Source organism: Macrotis lagotis, chromosome X (genome assembly GCF_037893015.1).
Source record: "Macrotis lagotis isolate mMagLag1 chromosome X, bilby.v1.9.chrom.fasta, whole genome shotgun sequence".
NCBI classification, from domain to species: Eukaryota; Metazoa; Chordata; class Mammalia; order Peramelemorphia; family Peramelidae; genus Macrotis; species Macrotis lagotis.
Window position 1 is genome coordinate 531,827,945 of NC_133666.1, and position 19,998 is coordinate 531,847,942.

A 19,998-nucleotide genomic window follows, 5' to 3' on the forward strand; every position below is an offset into this window, starting at 1 on the left:
TGGGGAAGTCATTTAACTTCTCCATTAGCCTTAGTTTTTTCATTCGTAAAATGAGTATAATAATGTCAGTCTCATAGTGTTATTTTGAGATTCAAATGAGACAATACAAGGAGAGCACTTTGAAAATTTTAAAAAATTACATAAATGTTAAATATTTGGGAGGTGGAAAAAAAAGAATATAGTGTCTATTATATGCTGGCACTGTGCTAAGAACTTTATAGATAGCTCATTTTTTCTTCACAACAATGCTTCAAGGTAGGTGCTGTTATTATCCCTGTTTTACATTTGAGGAAACTGAAGCAAACTGTGTCGAAGAACAGATTTAAACTCAGGTCTTTCTGACTCAAGGACTAGAGTTTGTTCTACTATACCACTTAGCTACCTCTAATTTTATTATTATTTTTCCATGCCCCAACATTTGTCTGCTTCATAGCCTTGATATCTGGGATTCCCTACATGTACTTGTAATTGAGGGCTGACTTTGAATCCTTTCTGCTCTTCTTATAGGCTACTGAGGGGCCATGTACCTCAGCAAAGCCAGGTATGTTTGACTTTGTCAACAAGGCCAAATGGGAAGCCTGGAATGCTCTTGGCAGCTTGCCTAAGGTGAGTTTTATGATCACGCTGTTGTTCATTATCTGCTAAATGATGTTTGCAGTTCAAATTCCATCTTCCTAGCCCTTCTGCTGTTGTTTCCCCTCTCCAGCCACAGTCTCCTTTTCTGTTGCTCTACACAATGCATTCCTTCATTAATACAATTGATATGTCTCCTAAACTGTTGAACCACAACCAGTTGATTTTTTCTGTTTATCTTCATTCTAGGACACCGCCAGGCAGAATTATGTGGACATAGTATCAAGTCTGGTCTCCTCCCAATCCTCTAGCCAAGAGAAGACTTCTTCTAATGATAGGAAATTGGAATATGAAACCCTGGTAGTCACCAGGGAAGACAATATTACAAAAATCATGTTAAATCGCCCCAGCAAGAAAAATGCTATTAATATGAAGGTAAGGAGACTAATCATAGTTATTAAGTGTCTTTGTTTTTGTTCAGTCACTTCAATTGCATCGTACCTTTTGTAACCCCATTGGGGATTTCCTTGGCAAAGATACTGGAGTAGTTTTCCATTTCCTTCATTTTACAGATGAGGAAAATGAGGTAAACAGGGTTAAATGACTTGCCCAGGGTCACACAGTTAGTAAATGTCTGAGGTCAGATTTGAATTCAGGATGAATCTTCCTGACTCCAGACCTGTTATATCCACTAGACCACCTAGCTGCCCTTTAATTCTTGTTGCTAAGTCATGACTGACACTGCAGGATCCCCTTGAAGTGTTTTCTTGGCAAAGATACTGGAGTGGTTTCTAGATGAGAAAACTGAAGCAAACAGAGTTAAGTGACTTCCTCAGGGTCACATAGCTAGTAAGAATTTTACCTTTTTTCCAGTGCCTCTCATTTAAGTGCTCTGGACTTTCAAAAAATAGTGTTTTTCAAAGAATCCCATATTATGATCTATAAAGTACCATTCAGTAATGAGGAAAATCTTTTCTTCCTTTCTAAATAGACTTGCTACAAATAGAGAAGTAGTTACTAAAGGCTAGAGTCAATATTTAAAACTTGTGTGCTCCCAAAAGATTTGGTAATGTTAATTTTCCTTTATAAAGAGTGACATGTATGCCCAAGAAAAAAGCCTTGGCTTCACTTTTAAGGAATTTCTCCAGGAAAAGTACCCTGATATCCTAGAAGCAGAAGGCAAAAATAGAAATTGAGGGAATCCACTGATCTCTTCCTGAAGGAGAATCCCCTCCCCCCCCGAAAAAAAACCTCCTTAGGAATATTATAGCCAAATTCCAGAACTCCCAAGTCAATGAGAAAATATTACAAGCAGCCAGAAAGAAACAATTCAATTACCATGGCACTCCAGTCAAGATTACACAGGACTCGGGGTGGCTAGGTGGTGCAGTGGATAAAGCACTGGCCTTGGAGTCAGGAGTACCTGGGTTCAAATCCGGTCTCAGACACTTAATAATTACCTAGCTGTGTGGCCTTGGGCAAGCCACTTAACCCCATTTGCCTTGCAAAAATCTTAAAAAAAAAAAAAGATTATACAGGACTTTGCAGCATCTACATTAAGGACTCATAGGGCTTGGAATATAATATTCTGGAAGGCAAAAAAGCTTGGATTAAAACTGAAAATCAACTACTCAGCAAAACTGAACATCATTAAGAGGGCAGAGCCAAGATGGCGGTGTGAAGGCAGGAATTCCTGGAAACTTGTTCCCCAAAAAATCCAAAAACTGTCAATTTAAATTAAGACTCTAGCCAAAATATAGAGGGGCAGAACCCACAGAAAGACTGAGTGATACAATTTCCTAGCCCAGGACAACTTAGAAGTTCAGCATGAAAGGTCTGTTCCACTGGGACTGAGAGTTGTAAAAATCTGCAGTGCAGCCAGGCTGGGCACTTGGGTCCCTGGCAGTGTGGGTGGTTTCCAGACCTCTTGGCCCAGGGATCACCGGGACAGACAGAAGGGGTGGTTAGAGAACTCTGCCGTACCAGACTGAGCACCGAGCTCGAACCTCAAAGCATCCCTGTAATGAGACCTTGCAGTGGGAGTCTGCAGAGCCACCCAGCATGTCCAGAGTTCTCAGCACATAGATGGTAAGGGAATTGGGGAGACTAAAGAAAATCTCTGCTCTCCTTGGGGTAGGACTCAGCTATTTGCCCACACTCAGATCCAGGTTTTGGTTTGGGCCCCCACAACACCACCATAGCCAGCTCCAGGGCAGAGGTGAAAGAGAGCAGTTAAGATCCCTGTGGATTATCCCCAAAGCCTTGGAAGTGTGGTAAATCAGTCACAGGCTGAGGAAATGAGCAAACAACAGAAAAAATGAATCTGAGCATAGAAAATTACTTTGGTCCCATGGAGGATCAAAACATATTCAGAAGCTATCAAAGTCAAAACTTCTGTATGCAAAACTTCCAAGATAAACAGAAAATGGGCTCAGACTACAGATGAGCTCAAAAAAAACTTTGAAAAGCAATTGAGGGAGGTAGAGGAAAAGTTGGGAAGAGAAATGAGAGTGATGCAGATAAATCCTGAGAACCAAGTCAGCAGCTTGGTGAAAGAAATCCAAAAAAATACTAAAGAAAATAAAATGTTAAAAACCAGTTTAGGCCAAATGGAAAAAAACACAAAAGGCAAATGAGAAGAATGCCTTAAAAAGCAGAATTGGCTGGCTAGAAAAGGAGATAAAGCTCTCTGAAGAAAATAACTCCTTCAAATGTAGAATGGAACTAAAGGAAGCTGATGATTTTGTGAGAACTCAGGAAGAAATAAATATACCAAAAAAAAAAAAAACCCACAAAAATTAGAAGAAAATGTGAAATATCTTATTGGGAAAAACAACTGACCTTGAAAACAGATCCAGGAGAAATTATTTGAAAATTATTGGGGTACCTGAGAGTCATGACCAGACAAAGATCCTAGACTTCATTTTTCAAGAAATAATAATACAGAAAAATTGCCCTGAGATCCTAGCAGCAGAGGATAAAATAGAAATTGAGGGAATTTATCGATCACCTCCTGAAAGAGATCCCAAAGGAAAAACTTCCAGGAATATTATTTTAGCCAAACTCCAAAATTCCCAAGGCAAAGGGAAAATACAAAAAACAGCCAGGAACAAGCAATTCAACTACTGTGGTTCTATAGTCAGGATTACACAGAATCTGGCAGCATGGGATTGAAATGCAATATTCTGGAAGGCAAAAGATCTTGGTTTACAACCAAGAATCAACTCCCCAGCAAAACTGAACATCCTCTTTCAGGGGAAAAGATGGACTTTCAATGAAACAGGGGACTTTCAAACTTACCTATTGAAACAACCAGAGCTGAACAGAAAGTTTTATCTTCAAGTACAGGACTCTGGTGAACCACAGAGGGGATGGACAAGAAGGACTAACTCTAAGGAACTTAATGATGTTGAACTGCTTGTATTCCTGCATGAGAAGAAAATACTAATAACTCATATGAGCCTTCTCATTTATTAGAACAATTAGAAGGAGCATATATAGACAAGGCATAAGAGGGAGATGAATATGAAGATATATTATAAAGATGGAATCAATGGGCAAAAAAGCAATATACTGGGAGAAAGGGAAAGAAAGGTAGAAGGGGCTAAGCTATTCCACATAAAAGTCAAGAAAAAACTTTTTCAATGGAATCTTGGGATGAAGGTGAAGGGAAATGAGTGAGCTTTCATTCTCATCACAAATGGCTTGGAGAGGAAACAACATACACACTCAATAGGTTATTTATCTTACCCTAAACGAAAAAGGAGAGGAAAAGGATGGAAGGAAGGGGAGAGAGGGAGGGGATGGAGGTGATAGAGGAGAGGGAAGATCATGGGAGAAGGTAGATACAACTTTTTTTTTTTGCAGGGCAATGGAGTTGGGTGGCTTGCCAAGGGTCGCAGGGTCATTGATTGTTGGGTTTCTGAGATCAGACTTGGGTTCAGGTCCTCCTTGCTCCAGAGCTGGTCTTAGCTCCCCCACAACAGGCTTTTGAGGAGGGACAAAGTGAAAGGAGAGAGAAAAATAGAATAAATGGGAATGGGGAGGAATTGATGTAGGGAAATACAGTTAACAATAGCAACTGTAGGAAAAAATATTGAAGCAACTTCTTTGATGAACTTATGATAAAGAATGTTATCCATCCCAAAGACAAAGCTGATGGTGTTTGAATACAGACTGAAGCACAATTTTTTTTTCTCTCACTTTATTTTTTGTGAGATTTCTCTCTTTGTGGATGGGGGGGGTTATGTTTACTTTTACAACAAGACTATTTTAGTCATGTGTAAATAAATGTATGTAATAAATGACATGGTACAGTAGGAAGAGCACTGTCACTAGAATCAGAGGGACCTCAATTCAAATTCTACCTGTAACACTACCAACATTTGGGCAGATCACTTAAGTTCTCTGGACCTTAGTCTCCTTATTCTTAAAATGAGGGCATTGGACTGGGTGACCTGGGTAGACCTTTCTACCTTTCTACCTCTGCCAAGGAGAAGACGAATGCTACAGGGTCTCAAAAATACCCTTTCAAGTGAAGCAGAGAAGGGTAGACTACCTACTAATTGGTGTTAAAAACACTAGGAATTAAATGATTGAAGAGAAGAATTGAACCACTTCCTGAAACTATTGATCCTTTGTCTTTGGTTTTCTCATCAATAAATTTTTCAAATACCAGAAAAAAAATCTCCATAACATAGGGAATTCATTTTGATCTTTGATGGGATATTATATATCACTCTTATTGTTTATGAGAAATAGCATGTTATAGCAAAAAGAGAACTGAACTTGGAATTACAGATCTTTTGAGCTCATTTTCTATCTGCATGACCTTGGAAAATAACTAGGTTTTAGTTTTCTCCTCTGTAAAAGAAGAGCTTAGATGTGATGGTTTCTGAGGTCCTTTTCTTTCAACACTAGGCCTCTTCTATATCTGAATCATTTTTCCATCAAGTCGTATATCAACATCAGAGTAAACTAGGATGTTGCTGTTGAATCACATCTGTCTCTTTGTGACCCCATTTGAGCTTTCCTTGGCAAGGATACTGGAGTGTTTTGCCATATCCTTCTCCAGCTCATTTTACAGATAAGGAAACTGAGGTAAACAAGGTTAAGTGACTTGCTGGTTAAGGTCTGAGGGTCACATAACTAGTTAGTGTCTGAAGCTGGCTTTGAACTCAGGACCTCCTGACTCCAAGGCCAGCACTCTTATCCACTGCATCACCTTGCTGCTAAACTAGAAGGGTTTTGCCTTTCTGCAGGATAGAGAATAAGTTCCCTTTGTGGAACATGCTGCTGCACCAGCATGACTAATAGACAGGCTTTTAATAAAGCCCCTGCTTGATGATTCTTCTTCTCAAGGTTAATTCTTCTGTCTCCCCACTCCTACAGATGTACAATGAAATTATTCTGGCCCTTGAAGCTGCAGAGAAGGATGATTCAACCCTAACTGTTATCACAGGTATTCTCTTTTGTGGGACATCTTGCTCCTCTATTTGGATAGATCCCTAACCTGAGTGGAATGTCGGATTAAATGACCTTGAGAGCTCTTTCCAACTGTAAGAACCTATGGTTCTAGTCCACTGCTGCTAGGGAAAACAATTTTCTTTCCACATATAGGATTGATAGTCTCTGTATTTTAGCTTTCAGATGTGATCAGAAGAGACAACTAGCTAAAGACAAATTTGAGAGTCATGCTTGTGATAGTAGTATTTGAAGTTATTGGGAGTGGATTGGATCACTGCAAGAGAATAGAAAGAAAAAAATTCTAAAGAGAATTTTCAGAAATGTGCTCATTTAAGGACTAGGCAAAGAAAAAGATCTAACAAATAAAAGCATAAAAGAAACAGTCTGTGAAGTTAGAAGATCCAAGAACATGCAGTGTAGTAGAAAAAAGATTAAGATTTTGAAGAAGAGAGAAAAAGATTAATTTCTCCTTTATATGATGACATCTTAGTTTACACAGTATAATAGAACATGGCATAATATACCCACTTTTAAAAATCTATTAGAACAAGTTGTAGTATATAATTGTGATGAATATTATTGTGCTATAAGAAATGATAAACAAGATACTCTCAGAAAAACCTGGAAAGACATATATGAACTGATACAAAGTGAAATAACCAGAATGAGGATAACATTGTCCTTGGTAACTGCAGTATTGTACAAACAACTATGAATGACTTAGCTCTTCTCAGCAATACAATGATTCTAAACAATTCCAAAGGACTTAAGATGAAAAACTTCCATCTACCTCCAGAGGAAAAAACTGATGGCATCTGAATGCAGATCAGAGCGTTTTTTGGGGGGGGGGGGTCTATATTTTCTTTCACAACATGACCATTATATAGAAGTAAGTTTTGTACAGCTTCATGTATATAACCTATATCAAATTGCTTGCCTTCTAAAAGAGTGTAAGGAGAGGCAGAGAGAGAATTTGAAACTCAATATTTTCAAAAATAAATGCTAAAAATTGTTTTTACATGTAATTTGGGGGGGAAATAAAATAATAATTTTTTTAGTTTTTTTTTTTTGCAAGGCAATGGGTTTAAGTGGCTTGCCCAAGGCCACACAGCTAGGTAATTATTAAGGGTCTGAAGTTGGATTTGAAATCAAGTCCTGCTGATTCCATGGCCTGTGCTCTATTCACTGAGCCACCTAGCTGCCCCAAGTTTTTTTAAAAGTTCAAAAAGAAGACTATACCAAAAAAAAAGCAACAAAAAAAGTAAAGGCTATTAGAAGATCCTTTGCTTTTAATAATGGTAATCTTTGATGCAGTGGATATAGCACTGACACTAAAGCCATTTCAAATCCAGCCTCAGGCACTTAATATTTACTTAGTTGTGTGACCTTGGGGAAGTCATAAACCCAATGCCTTGCAAAAATCCAAAAAATAAAAAATAATGGTAATCATTATCTGGGATTTTGCCTTGTATGAAGATAAATCCTTGTGCAAATACTGATTTAAAATAGTCAAAGAAGAGGTTGTTAAACTTTGGGAGAGGTCCTTAGAGCGGGAGAACCAACTTCTGCTTTCTTCAAATTAACACTTGACTTCCAGATATGGTTCCTGTAAATGGGTACAACACCCTGTTTATGGATAGGTATATGAATACCAGGTCTCAGCTACCTGCTAATCATAAACATTTAGCCTATTCTAAAAATAGGTATTCTCAGGTAAGCTACACCCTAGATAACAGCTATGACACCTCCTCCCTCTCCCTAAAACCCCAAGACAATGTCAGGAGAATCTTTCCACCAGAGGACATATAACACATAGTTAACTCTTCTCCTGGCCAGGAATTTCAGTCCCAAAACATAGCCTTTAATGAGAACAATTATCTCCTTTGTCAGGGTTTATCCCATATTAGATAGCATCTGTACCAAACAAGGATTATCCAGACAGATAAGCAGAAGATAATGACAATAATACTAAGTAATGATCTCCATTGATAAAGTACTTTTAAGATCTGGAGAGCACTTTCCTCCCGTTAACCTGTGAGATGGGTAGATGTTTTAATGCCCCTTATTTATTGGTATGAGACCTGCTATGAAACAAGTATTTTTAACCTGGGTCCGTGGACCCTTTGAGTTTAGGTGACTCAGGCAATTAGATGGCACAGTGGATAGGAGAACTGGACTTGGAAGCCTAGGCTAGTCACCTAACCCCAGCCTCCTGTAAACCCTATCTGTAAAATGTAGATAGCACTTATCTCTAAGGATTGTTGTAAGGATCAAAGGAGATGATATTTATAAAGTACTTGGTAAACCTTAAAGTGCTGTATAAATACTATTTACTAAGAAGAGGGTTGCACAGTGGATAGAGCACTGACCTGGGGGTCAGGAGGATGGGAGTTCAAAACTAGCCTCAGACACTTGCCACTAGTAAGTGGCAACTGTGTGACCTTGGGCAAGTCACTTAACCCTGATTGCCTTGCATCCAGGACCATCTCCAGTCATCCTGAATCATATCTGGCCACTAGATCCAGATGACTCTGGAGGAGAAAGTGAGGTTGGTGACTTAGCACAGTACTCCCTCACTCAAATCCAATTCATGTACTTGTCATGGTATCACCTCCCCGATGTCATGATCTTCTTTGAAAATGAAGGACAAACATTATTAAGAGGGAGGTTGTCTATGAACTTGAATAGGAAAAAACATGACTTTTATTTTCATTAACCTCTAACTGAATTTAGGACTTCCTTCAATTACTTATAACATTCTTCTGAAAAGGAGTCCTGAGGGTTCACCAGAATTTCAAAAGGTCCATGACACAAGCTTAATAAAACCTGCCTTAACAATCACAAGTGTAAATAGCATTCAACTTATGATTAGATGCCATTGCTGATTTTGTTCACCTAATGCTCTGGGTTAATTTTGAATTCAAATAAAATAAAAATCACATTCCACTGCATATCTCCATACTATTTGAATAGATTCTCTCTTCATCTAGACACATAGACTAACCTACACATATAATATGTTGAACTTTTTTCAATTTTCTGACTTCCCCAATCAGATGGTTGGGTGTCATGGCAATCCCATCTCTTCCTCTCTCCTGAGTACTTTTATCCATCTGACTTCTTTTCCTAAATCTCCACAGCGAGTTTAAACATTCTTCATTCTAAAGAATCATCTAGGTAATGTTTGGATACCTGACATATCTGATACTGAAAGTCACCCTTAGGTCTTCCTTTGAGGTTCTGACCCACAGGGCCTCTGTGTTCATCTAAAGCTAAACTGACCCAACTTTGGAACATCTTGCATATTTTTTACCAATCCCCTAAAACCTCACTTCAGGCTAATTGCATGGTATTAGGAAGAAAAAAATGTCAAGATGTTAACATAAGATCAAAAGCAAATATAATTCTATAATTTATTATAAAACCCACAAAATCCATTGCTGAAATTCATTTATGGTGATGTTGATTTTTGTTGATTTTAGGAAGTGGTGACTATTACTCCAGTGGAAATGACTTAAGTGATTCTGCAAATATGGAATCAGGTGAAATTGAAAAGAAAATTAAAGATGGCGCTATGTTACTGAGGTAGGAATGGCATTTACTTAGTTCTTAAGAACCTTTCCTTGTTCATCAGAATTGCACTTTTATGTACAGAAGTAAAAAAAATTTTTATTATATGTCAGTTGAGAAGATTTAGTAAACAAACGAGCATAGTTCTTTATTTTTTAATTATATTTTAATTTTATTAAATATTTTCTAATTACATTTTAAAAAAATTTTTAATATGCATTTTTTAGAATTTTTGTTCCAAACTCTCTTCCTCCCTATTTCACTTTCTACACTCATGGAGAAGACAAGAAATATGATAAAAGTTATACTTGTGAAGTCATACAAAACATATTTCCCTATTAGCCATGTTGTAAACATATATACACAAAAGCAAGAAAAATAAAAAGTAAAACATAATTCTTTAAACTGCTCCCATCTATTATTTGGTATTCCTACTTCTTATAATTTATTAACCATATTTGATGCTGCTGTCCATGAAAATTTGATTTAGAATTAGTTGGCACATGGAATGCCTGTTCTACTTAAGGCAACAGATTTTAGCAAACACTCAACCCACCCAGAGAAATTCATGACTAGAACCCCTTTTCTAATTATCAGTTCTTCTGGATATATCCCATTATATTTTCATAAATTTTAAGTAATATCTTTAGTTAATAGAATTAATAATAATAGTGTTATATTTAATGATAATATTAATAATAGTATTAAAATACAACCAGTAATTTTGTCTTTTAATAATAACTTTTGATGATATTTTTTGGTTTGAATATCTCAATGGGGAAGGAACCCCTGTGTTCCTTCCAGGGTCTCAAAACCCCATTACTGAGATACTGTAGCATGATACATAAAATACCCATAATTAGTTAAAGAGTCACTGTCTCCCTTCAGATCACTGGTCCAGTACTACTTTTGACATTAAGATTTTGGATTGTAGAATATACACACACACACAATTTTTTTTAAAGGCCCTGCTTAACAGTACTTTAAAGGGAGCTCTAATTGAGACTTGCAATGTCAACTATGTTAGATATCCTAACATTACATAGATGATTGTCTAAAATCAATGTTAAGACGTAGGTTGTTATATTGGACCACGCTTAATCTGGTCATAGAATTCACTAGCTCAGTCTTAGAAATATTGCTCCTTTTTTATATGGTTTCATCTTTGATATTCTGGAAAATATAGATTATTATGTTCTTTGTCTTTTAGGCTATTTGTTGACCATTTTATAGATTTCCCCAAACCCCTAGTTGCGGTGGTAAATGGCCCAGCTGTAGGAATTTCAGTTACACTTCTTGCTCTATTTGACATTGTCTATGCAACTGACAGGGTGAGTTATCTTTTCATTTCTCTTTTTAAATTATAATTAGCATTGACATAATTCTTTGTAGCAGTGGTATGGTTTCTGAATGAATTGCACAGAATTCTGGTGGCTATATTTAGTTAGATTTCCAGGATCTAAGTTCAATTGTAATAAAAATGATTTTTTTTTTTGTTTGGAAGAGTGGTGCTTCCTCTCCACTTTGTTTTTCTGAAAAATCAGCTTAATTACACTTAGCAAGCCATGCTGGTTCAATATTAAGCAGCCTATTCTTCATTATTCAGTTCTAAGAGTACTTTATAAAAATGTTGCTTAAAAATCATATAAAATTTGTTGTGAAAATTATGAATGAATGAAAAAGTAAGGAATTATTTTGTAATCCATTTCTCCCAAGCACACAAATCTCAGAACCATAATAGATTAGTGCTATAATCAACCTTGAAGATTATATAATTAAATCAAATGAAATAAGGGAAAATAGGCACAGCAGCTAACATGCTAAGTGCTTTTTTTAAAAATCAAATATCTCATTTGATCCTCACAGTGACTCTGGAAGATAGGCTAGACATTTATAATTTATTTATTTATAGCTAACTTTTTTATATTGAAACTACTAGATGTTAAACATTTTACAAATATTATTTGATCCTCACATCAATGAGATAGGTGCTATCATTATTCTCATTTTACAGTTAAAGCAACTGAGATAGAGATAATGTGACTCACCCAGGGTCACACAGCTAGTGTCTGACATCAAATTTGAACTTGAGTTTTTCCATCTCTAAGCCCAACACTTTATCCACTGTACAACCAGTTGCCTCTGATAACACATGTAAAGTAATTTGTAGACCCTAAAGCACTAAATATTAACTATATTATTATTTTTATTATGTATAATCAAACCCCATCATTTACTGTGAAGGAAACAGTTCCAGAACATAATCAGGGAGATACTTTATGTTCCCCAAAAGTTCACCTTTCATAAAGGAATACTTTATTCTTAAGCTTAACATAGAATATTCTGGCTAATTCATGGGCCTAAATCTGTTTCACATGATAATAATCTCCTTTCCCAGTAATTTTTGTTTTTATTTTTGTTTTTGTTTTTTTTGCAAGGCAATGGGATTAAGTGACTTGAACTCAGTTCTTCCTGACTCCAGGGCCAATACTCTATCCACTGGGACACCTAGCTGCCCCCCCAATATTTTTTACTCGCATTTTTATAAGTGTTCCCAATAGATGATCATAATTTACTCATCATTTGGAATATGTTTTGTTTTTCTTAAGGAATGGATTTCTTGTTCTGTGCTATTCTGACTAGTAAAGATAAATCTGTACAGTAATACTCAATACCTCAGTGACTGTGCCTGGTTATTGTATCACCAGATTCTATTCAACCAGACCCTGTAGACCACATTGTCAGAAATTATGCTTTTAAGCAATCAATTGACAAGTGTTTATTATTAAATGCTTATTCTGTGACCAGGTACCATGCACATTGAGAATACAAAGAAAATTTTAAAAAATCCCTAAATTGGAAATCCTAAAAATCAAAAAAGAGATTAATAAAATTAAAAGGATTGAGCTAATAAATAAAATTAGGAGCTGGTTTTATGAAAAATCAATAAATAGGTAAACCACTGGTTAATTTGATTTAAAAAAGAAAGAAAACCAATTACCAGAATCAAAAATAGTGACTTTACTACCAATGAAGAAGAAATTAAAATAATTATGAGACCAATATCTCATATTGTATACTAAGATAAAATCAAAATGGGTAAATAATTTAGGTGTAAAGAATGATACCATAAGCAAATAAAGGCAGCATGAAGCAGTTTACTTGTCAGATCTATGGATAAGGGAAGAATTTATGACCAAAAAAGAAATAGGGGGTGTCTAGGTGGCACAGTGGACAAAGCACCGGCCCTGGAGTCAGGAGTACCTGGGTTCAAATCCAGTCTCAGACACTTAATAATGACCTAGCTGTGTGGCCTTGGGCAAGCCACTTAACCCCATTTGCCTTGCAAAAGCCTAAAAACAAAAATAGAGATCATTATAGCATATAAAATGGATCATTTTGATTACATAAAACTAAAAAGATTTTACACAGATAAAACCAACTAGGATTAGAAAGAAAGTAGAAAACTAAGGGAAATTTTTTTTTTACAGCAAGTTTCCTTGCTAAAGGCCTCATTTCTCAAATATATAGAGAAGTGAATCAAATCCATAAGAGTACAAGTCATTACCCAGTTGATAGATGGTCAAAGGATATGGACAGGCAGTTTCAGAAGAAGAAATCAAAGCTATCTGTAGTCAAAAAATAGTATAAATCATTGTTGATTAGAGGAAAAATAAGCACAAATCTGAGGTTCCAGCTCATACCCTCAAATTGGCTAATATGACAGAAAAGAAAAATGGCAAATGGTATAGGGGATATGAGAAAATTGGGAAAATAATGGATTGTTATTAGAGTTGTGAACTAACCCAGCTATTCTAGAAAGCAATTTGGAACTATACCAATGGGTTTTAAAACTGGGTATTCTAGCAATAAAAAGCAGCAACTAAGGAAAACTCAGGTTCAAAGTTCTGAGCACAATGATTTATTCAGTAGTCGGAAACAAAAAAAAATTTTGTTATAATAGTAAATCAGAAGCTGGGAAATCACAAAATCTTGAAAAATTTGTTTGGATGAGACAGATCACTTGACTTGTGGTTAGAATGGGTACATTCTGGAATGGTATGGATATAATTTGTCACTATTGCCAGCATTCGGGATGTAGGCATGTTGGGAATGAAAGCAGGTATTTCAGAAAGGGACAGTTCCCACTATTTATCTTAATTGGTAAAGACACCACATCAATTAGTCAATCCATCAAGGGATATTTTTTTTGATGATTTTTGTCTTTCCTTCTCGAAGAAATGATATCATGATGTTGGGATCAAGATCCAACTGTGATTGATCAGACCAGTACAAATTCAGAGATCTCTACTGTAGGTTGGACACAAATAGTCCATATGAACATTTGAACAGGAGAAGCCTTTAAATTTGTGTACATCTTGCTTCTTTTGAACTGCTTCCATTCTGCACAGCACCTTCTTTGATACAGGCTTTCCATGCTGGGCAGCTAACTAAGCACAGAGCTAAACCGAAAGGGTAACTTAGATTTGAAAAATGAGGAAATGTTTATGCTAGCTCAGTTTAACTTCCAAAACTCAGCTCTGTAAAAATGAGGAGTTCTCTGACCATGATTGATGATGATGGTGAAGATGGTGGTGATGATGATGATGGTGATGATGTTTGTCCTTTGTTCTTGAGGAAGACCATGACATCAGGGAGGTGATGCCATGACAAGAAAATGATTTGGATTTAAGTGAGGGTGTACTGTACTGTCACCAGTCTCATGATCACCTCTGGAGTCACTGAGTCCACTGGCCAGATATGGATTAGGATGACTGGAGATGACCCTGGATTCAAGACCGTCAGTGATTATACTAAAAGCTATCTGAATTAGACTTTATAAGATAAAATAAATCATTAAGATAATCAATACTAACTTAATGAAGAATTATTTTTTAATAGACTTGAATTTAGCATTAGTTCTGAATCCAAAAGACATTTAAAAAAAAAAAGGACCTCTATGTACCAATATATTTATAGTAGTTCTTTTTGTGGTAGCAAATAATTGGCGATTGAGGGGATGACCATCAATTAGGGGTGGTTGAATAACTTGTGGTATGTGATGATGATGGAATACTATTGTGCTATTATAAGACATGACAATTAAGATGGTTTCAGAGAAAATCTGGGAAAACTTATATGAATTGATGCAAAGTGAAGTGAGAAGAACTAATAGAAACAGCAATATTGCATGATGATCAATTGTGAATGAATTAGCTATTCACAGCAATAAAATGATCCAAGATAATGTCAAAGAAACCATGATGAAAAAATACTATCCACCTCTAGAGAAAAAAAATTGGAGTCAGTGCAAATCAAAGCACACTTTTTTCTTTGTTGAATTTTCTTGTGTGTGTCTGTCTGTGTTTTGGGGGAGGGGGCATGGTTTGGTCTATGTTTTCTTTCACAACATGACTAATATGGAAATATATATATTATACCAAATTGCTTGCCTTCTCAAGGAGAGAGGAAAAAATGGAAGAGAATTTGGAACTCTAAATTTAAAAATGAATATATTAAAATTGTTTCTACAATTGGGGGAAAAAAATCTCTGCCCTCATGAGGTTTACATTCTAATAGCCTAAGTAAGATATACATAAATTGGTGCATATAAGACAAGCATGGAATGGATGTAAAGTGGTCCTAGATAGCTGAAAAACACTGTGTTAATTGCTTGGGATACAAAGATTAAAAAAAAATCCTGACCCCAGGAAAAAGGAAAGAAAGCTACAACAAGTAAAGAGCTAAGTAAATGTAAATCAAGAATAATTGTTAGCATTTGTATAGGGTTTGCAAAATATTTTTAATATCATCTTACATATCAAAAATTGATCTAGACCAAGGATCATAACAACAAAGTGAATGTCCTAGACCAAGGATCATAACAACAAAGTGAATGTCCAAGGCTGGTTTTAAAGTTAGGTCTTCCTGATTCTAGGTCCAGGACTTTATCCACTGCCCCACCAAGTTACAAGACCAGAAGGGAGAAAACACTTAGACTTTGTGAGATTAAGAAAGTCTTCCCATAGCAAAGAACTACTAAACTGCCAGGATTAAAAGATCTCAGAGATGGGAAACAGTGCATTCCTGGGTCAAATGACATTATCATACTACTAAGGTAGAATATGAAGACAAAGAAGTTCAGCAATTTGGCTGGAGCATTGACTAGTCACACAACTAGTAAGTGTCAAGTGACTGAGGCTGGATTCAAACTCTTGTCCTCCTAACTCCAAGGCCACTGTTTTATCCACTGTGCCATCTAGCTGCCCTAGATGCATCAACTAATAACTAGTAAAGAAAAGGGAATTCAGACTCCTATACTCTAATCAGCTCCACTACTGACTTAATACTTAAATATCTTCAGCTTTCTAAGACTCAGTTCCGTCATCTATATAGGGAAGAGGTAGGACTAGATGACCTCAGAAGACCCTTCCAAACCTAAAATTCTTTGCAGCAGGAATAACACATACAAATTGCAGTATACCAGCAGGAAGCACTCCACACCAATCTCCAAGCTGAGGACCTCATCTCTTATTTTATTGAGAAAATTGAGTCATTGTTCCAAGAGTTCCCCCTTCTCCCTTTTCTCATCATCTCACAACTTCTTGTTGTCATTCCCTGCTGTCACCTCCTTTAATCTCTAACAATAAGGCAACCTTTCTCCTAGCCAAGGCCAAATCCTTTGTATGTGTCCTTTATCCCATCTCTTCTTGTCTTTTCTAACAGATTGCATGCTTAATCATTCCCTCGTTCTTTAATTGTTTTCATGCAAAACATATTTCTATATTAGCCATATTGGAAAAAAAAGTAAAGGAACTGAGTGTGTTCAGTTCATCATTTCTTTATCTGGAGATGGATAGAATTTTTCTTAAAATTTTTTTATTTATTTCATTGAATGTTTCCCAATATAAAAATGTTAACATCTTTTTTTTTTTAATTTTAAGTTCTAAATCCTCTCCCCCCCTTGCTTCTCTCCTTTCCTTAATAAGGTGAGCAATTTGATATTAATTATACATGTGAAATCATACAAATATATTTCCAAATTAGCCATGTTGCAAAAAAACTAAGTAAGAAAAGTATTCTTTAGTCTATATTCAGAATTAATCAATTCTCTCTCTGGAGCATAGTCATGGGTCCTTTGGACTTATGTTTATTAGAGTAGTTTAGTCTGTCACAGTTGATCATAATGCAACACTGCTGTTACTGTATAAAATGTTCTATTAGTTCTGTTCACTTAAGGTTGCGTCAGTTCAAAAGTCTTTCCAGGTTTTTCTGAAACCAACATGTTAATCATTTCTTATAGCACCATAGTATTCCATCATAATAACATACCACAATTTATTCAGCCATTCCCCAATTGATGATTCCTCAATTTCCAATTCTCTGCCAACCACAAAAAGAACTACTATAAATATTTTTGTACATAGAGGTCCTTTTTCTTTCTTTTTTTAATCTCTTGGGGATACAGACCTAATAATAGTAGGTTTGTTGGGTCAAAAGGTTTTATAGTCTTTTGGACATAATTCCAAATTGCTCTTCAGAATAGTTGGACCAGTTCATAGCTCTATCAACAGTGTATTAGTGTACCTATTTTGCCACATCCCTTCCATTATTTGTCTTTTTCATTTTCTGTCATGTTAGCAATCTGATTGGCATGAAGTGATACTTCAAAATTGTTTAAATTTGTCTTTCTCTGACTAGTATTAATTTATAACATTTTTCATATCACCATTGATAGCTTTGATTTCTTCTTCTGAAAATTGCTTCTTCATATCTTCTACCATTTGTCATTTGGCTTTTATTTTTATAAATTTGGATGTTTTATATATAAATATATAGATATAGACATGTATGTATGTATGTTTAAGAAATGAGGCCTATATTTGAGAAACTGACTGTAATTTTTTCCCTCAGTTTTGTTTTCCTTCCAGTCTTGGCTGCATTGATTTTGTTTATGCAAAACCTTTTTCTATTTAGTGCAATCAAAATCATCCAATTTCCTTCTGTAATTTTTTTCTATTCCCTTGTTTGATTATAAACAATTTTATTATTCATAGAACTGACAGTTTTATTCACTAATCTTAACCTTTCCCTGTCTATTGGTTTCTTCCCTACTGCCTTCAAACATACCTTAGACTTCTCATTCCTAAAAATCTTCCATTACATTCTACCATCTACTTTCTACTTGCTCCTCCCTTTCTCAATTTAACTCCTTTAAAACTGTCTATATTTACATTACCTCTACTTCCTTTCAATCCTCAATCCTTTGCAATATGACTTCCACTTTTTTCATCATACAAGTAAAATTGCTCTTTCCAAAGTTATCAGATATCTATTAATTACCAAATTTGAAAATATTTTCTCAGTTCTTACCTTCTTGATCTCTTAACACTTTGATATTGTTAATCTACTTTCTCCACCTAGAACCTCTTTTTTCTTTGAGTCTTCATGCCATTACTATCTCCTGGTTCTTCTTCTACCTGTCTACCTGTCTCTTTTGTTCATTCATCATCCATATTTATTTATCTACCCTTTAACTATGAGTATTTCTCAAGACTCTGCCATGGGTCCTCTTCTTATTTTTGTCTATGCCCTTTCTCTTTCCTTCAAAATTCTTCTTCCAAAATTCCTATTTCTATCACAAGTTCCATCATTGTTCCACTGTTCAGTTTGTTCTATCTTGAAAAAACCATGATTCTAAGACTCTCCTTTCTGTTCATGTGAACAAAAGGTACAATTCCCTTCTCCATTTTTCCTACATACTAAAAAAGAATTATATCATAATAAATATACCTCTCCCAAAAAAATCAGTCTTTGAAGCCAAGTTCCTCTCCAAATTGTGTCCCATATGTATCTGTTACTATTTTAATAGTAACATTTAATCAGTATCTATTACTGATCTTTTCATGACTATAAATGAGTTATTGGCTATTTGCAATTGTGTGTGCTTTATTTAATCAAGGAGTATTTTTAAGGTAAGATTTCATCTGAAAAATGAAGAAGATTTAAAATTCTCTTGATTTCTTGCTTGCTTATTAAATCAGCTATAAATTTTAAAAGCACCTTTGAAAAACATTGAGGTGAAAAAATCGGCTCCTATATCTAATCATAGTCTAAGTGAAAAGCTGAATGAAATCTAAGCATTCATTTTACACTATAATTATTGGAAATTAGTTCCCTTCCATCTAAAATTCATGAAGATTTTTATTCTTTGTGAAGCACAGAAAAAAATAAAAACCTGAGGAAAAATCTAAGAATGTCCATGTTTTAGGCAATTTTCAAGTTAATTAAAAATCATTTAAAGCTAACTGATTTTCCTTCATGCCTAGTATACCTTCCCTTCTGACATCCACCTCATAAGAATACCTCTCTGTCTTCAAGATGGAACTCAACTACCACCTTCTACAAAAAGCCTGTCTTGATTCCCCTAGCTGCTATTACCATTCCTCTCAATATTTATTTACTACTCAGAAAGATCCAAAAGGTGGAGTAAAGGCAGGGACTCAGCTGAGCTTTCCAAATCCCTCCAAATACCTTTAAATAATGACCCTAAGCAAATTCTAGATCAACAGAACCCACAAAAAGATGCAGCAAAACAATTTTCTGGCCCAAGACAAATTAGAAGGTCAGCAATTAAGCTCTGTTGCATTAGGGTGAGAGAGAAGGGCAGTCCAGCACAAGTCTGCCAGAACAGACCAGATCCTAGCAAACCAAAAGCAGGCCTTGGGGCATTTGAATCAGTGACATCATTGGGGGTTTCCGAATCTCTTAGCCCACAGGTGTTCATGGAATTAGACAACAGGTCAGAGGGAGATTTTTCAGGGGTCCTTTTCCTGGCACTGAGGCAGGATTCTGTTGGATTGCCTATATTTGGATCTGGGTCACAGTCCTGGGTCTTAGTCCTAAAGCAAAGTAGAGTATAACACAGTAGCATTTGCAACTCCAGGGGAACAGGGACCCTCATCATAGTTCCAAGGCTGAAAAGAGTGCTTATGAACTCACAAATCAGTGTATAATACAAGACAGTGTAAACACATCTTTCCTGTTGTCTCTGACCTGTGATCCATGGTGAATGTGGCCCCCAGGGCACATTCAGATAGCACACATTGCATTTGTTTTTACTCATTGGCAGTGTGAGTTGCATTTTAGTCATAAATGTAATTCCATATGCAGCAGTTGATGGATTTTTGTTAGATGATACAACCAAGAAAAACTAAAAGATTGGACACCCATGCCCTAGGTCATACAACCTTGAAAGAACCCCCAGAATTACCTCTGAAAACTGATGCATTGAAAACTTGAAGCTTGGGACATTTAAGAAGCTTCTCCACTTAGGAAATAGAATCCCCACTTGAGCATAGAGTTACAAGTCAAGAAATAGGCTGGAAA

General features: G+C 35.9%; 1 protein-coding gene across 7 annotated transcripts in view; it reads left to right on the forward strand.

The window, feature by feature from the left end:
• ECI2 (enoyl-CoA delta isomerase 2) overlaps positions 1 to 19,998 on the forward strand; it is a 43,672-nt gene that overhangs the window by 16,455 nt on the left and 7,219 nt on the right. For all 7 annotated transcript variants that reach the window (XM_074208631.1, XM_074208634.1, XM_074208632.1 and 4 more), the window contains 5 exons: positions 508 to 606; positions 823 to 1,008; positions 5,965 to 6,034; positions 9,522 to 9,624; positions 10,820 to 10,940. In XM_074208631.1, the coding sequence (XP_074064732.1) occupies positions 508 to 606; positions 823 to 1,008; positions 5,965 to 6,034; positions 9,522 to 9,624; positions 10,820 to 10,940 (579 nt within the window). The remainder of the gene's footprint in view (positions 1 to 507; positions 607 to 822; positions 1,009 to 5,964; positions 6,035 to 9,521; positions 9,625 to 10,819; positions 10,941 to 19,998) is intronic.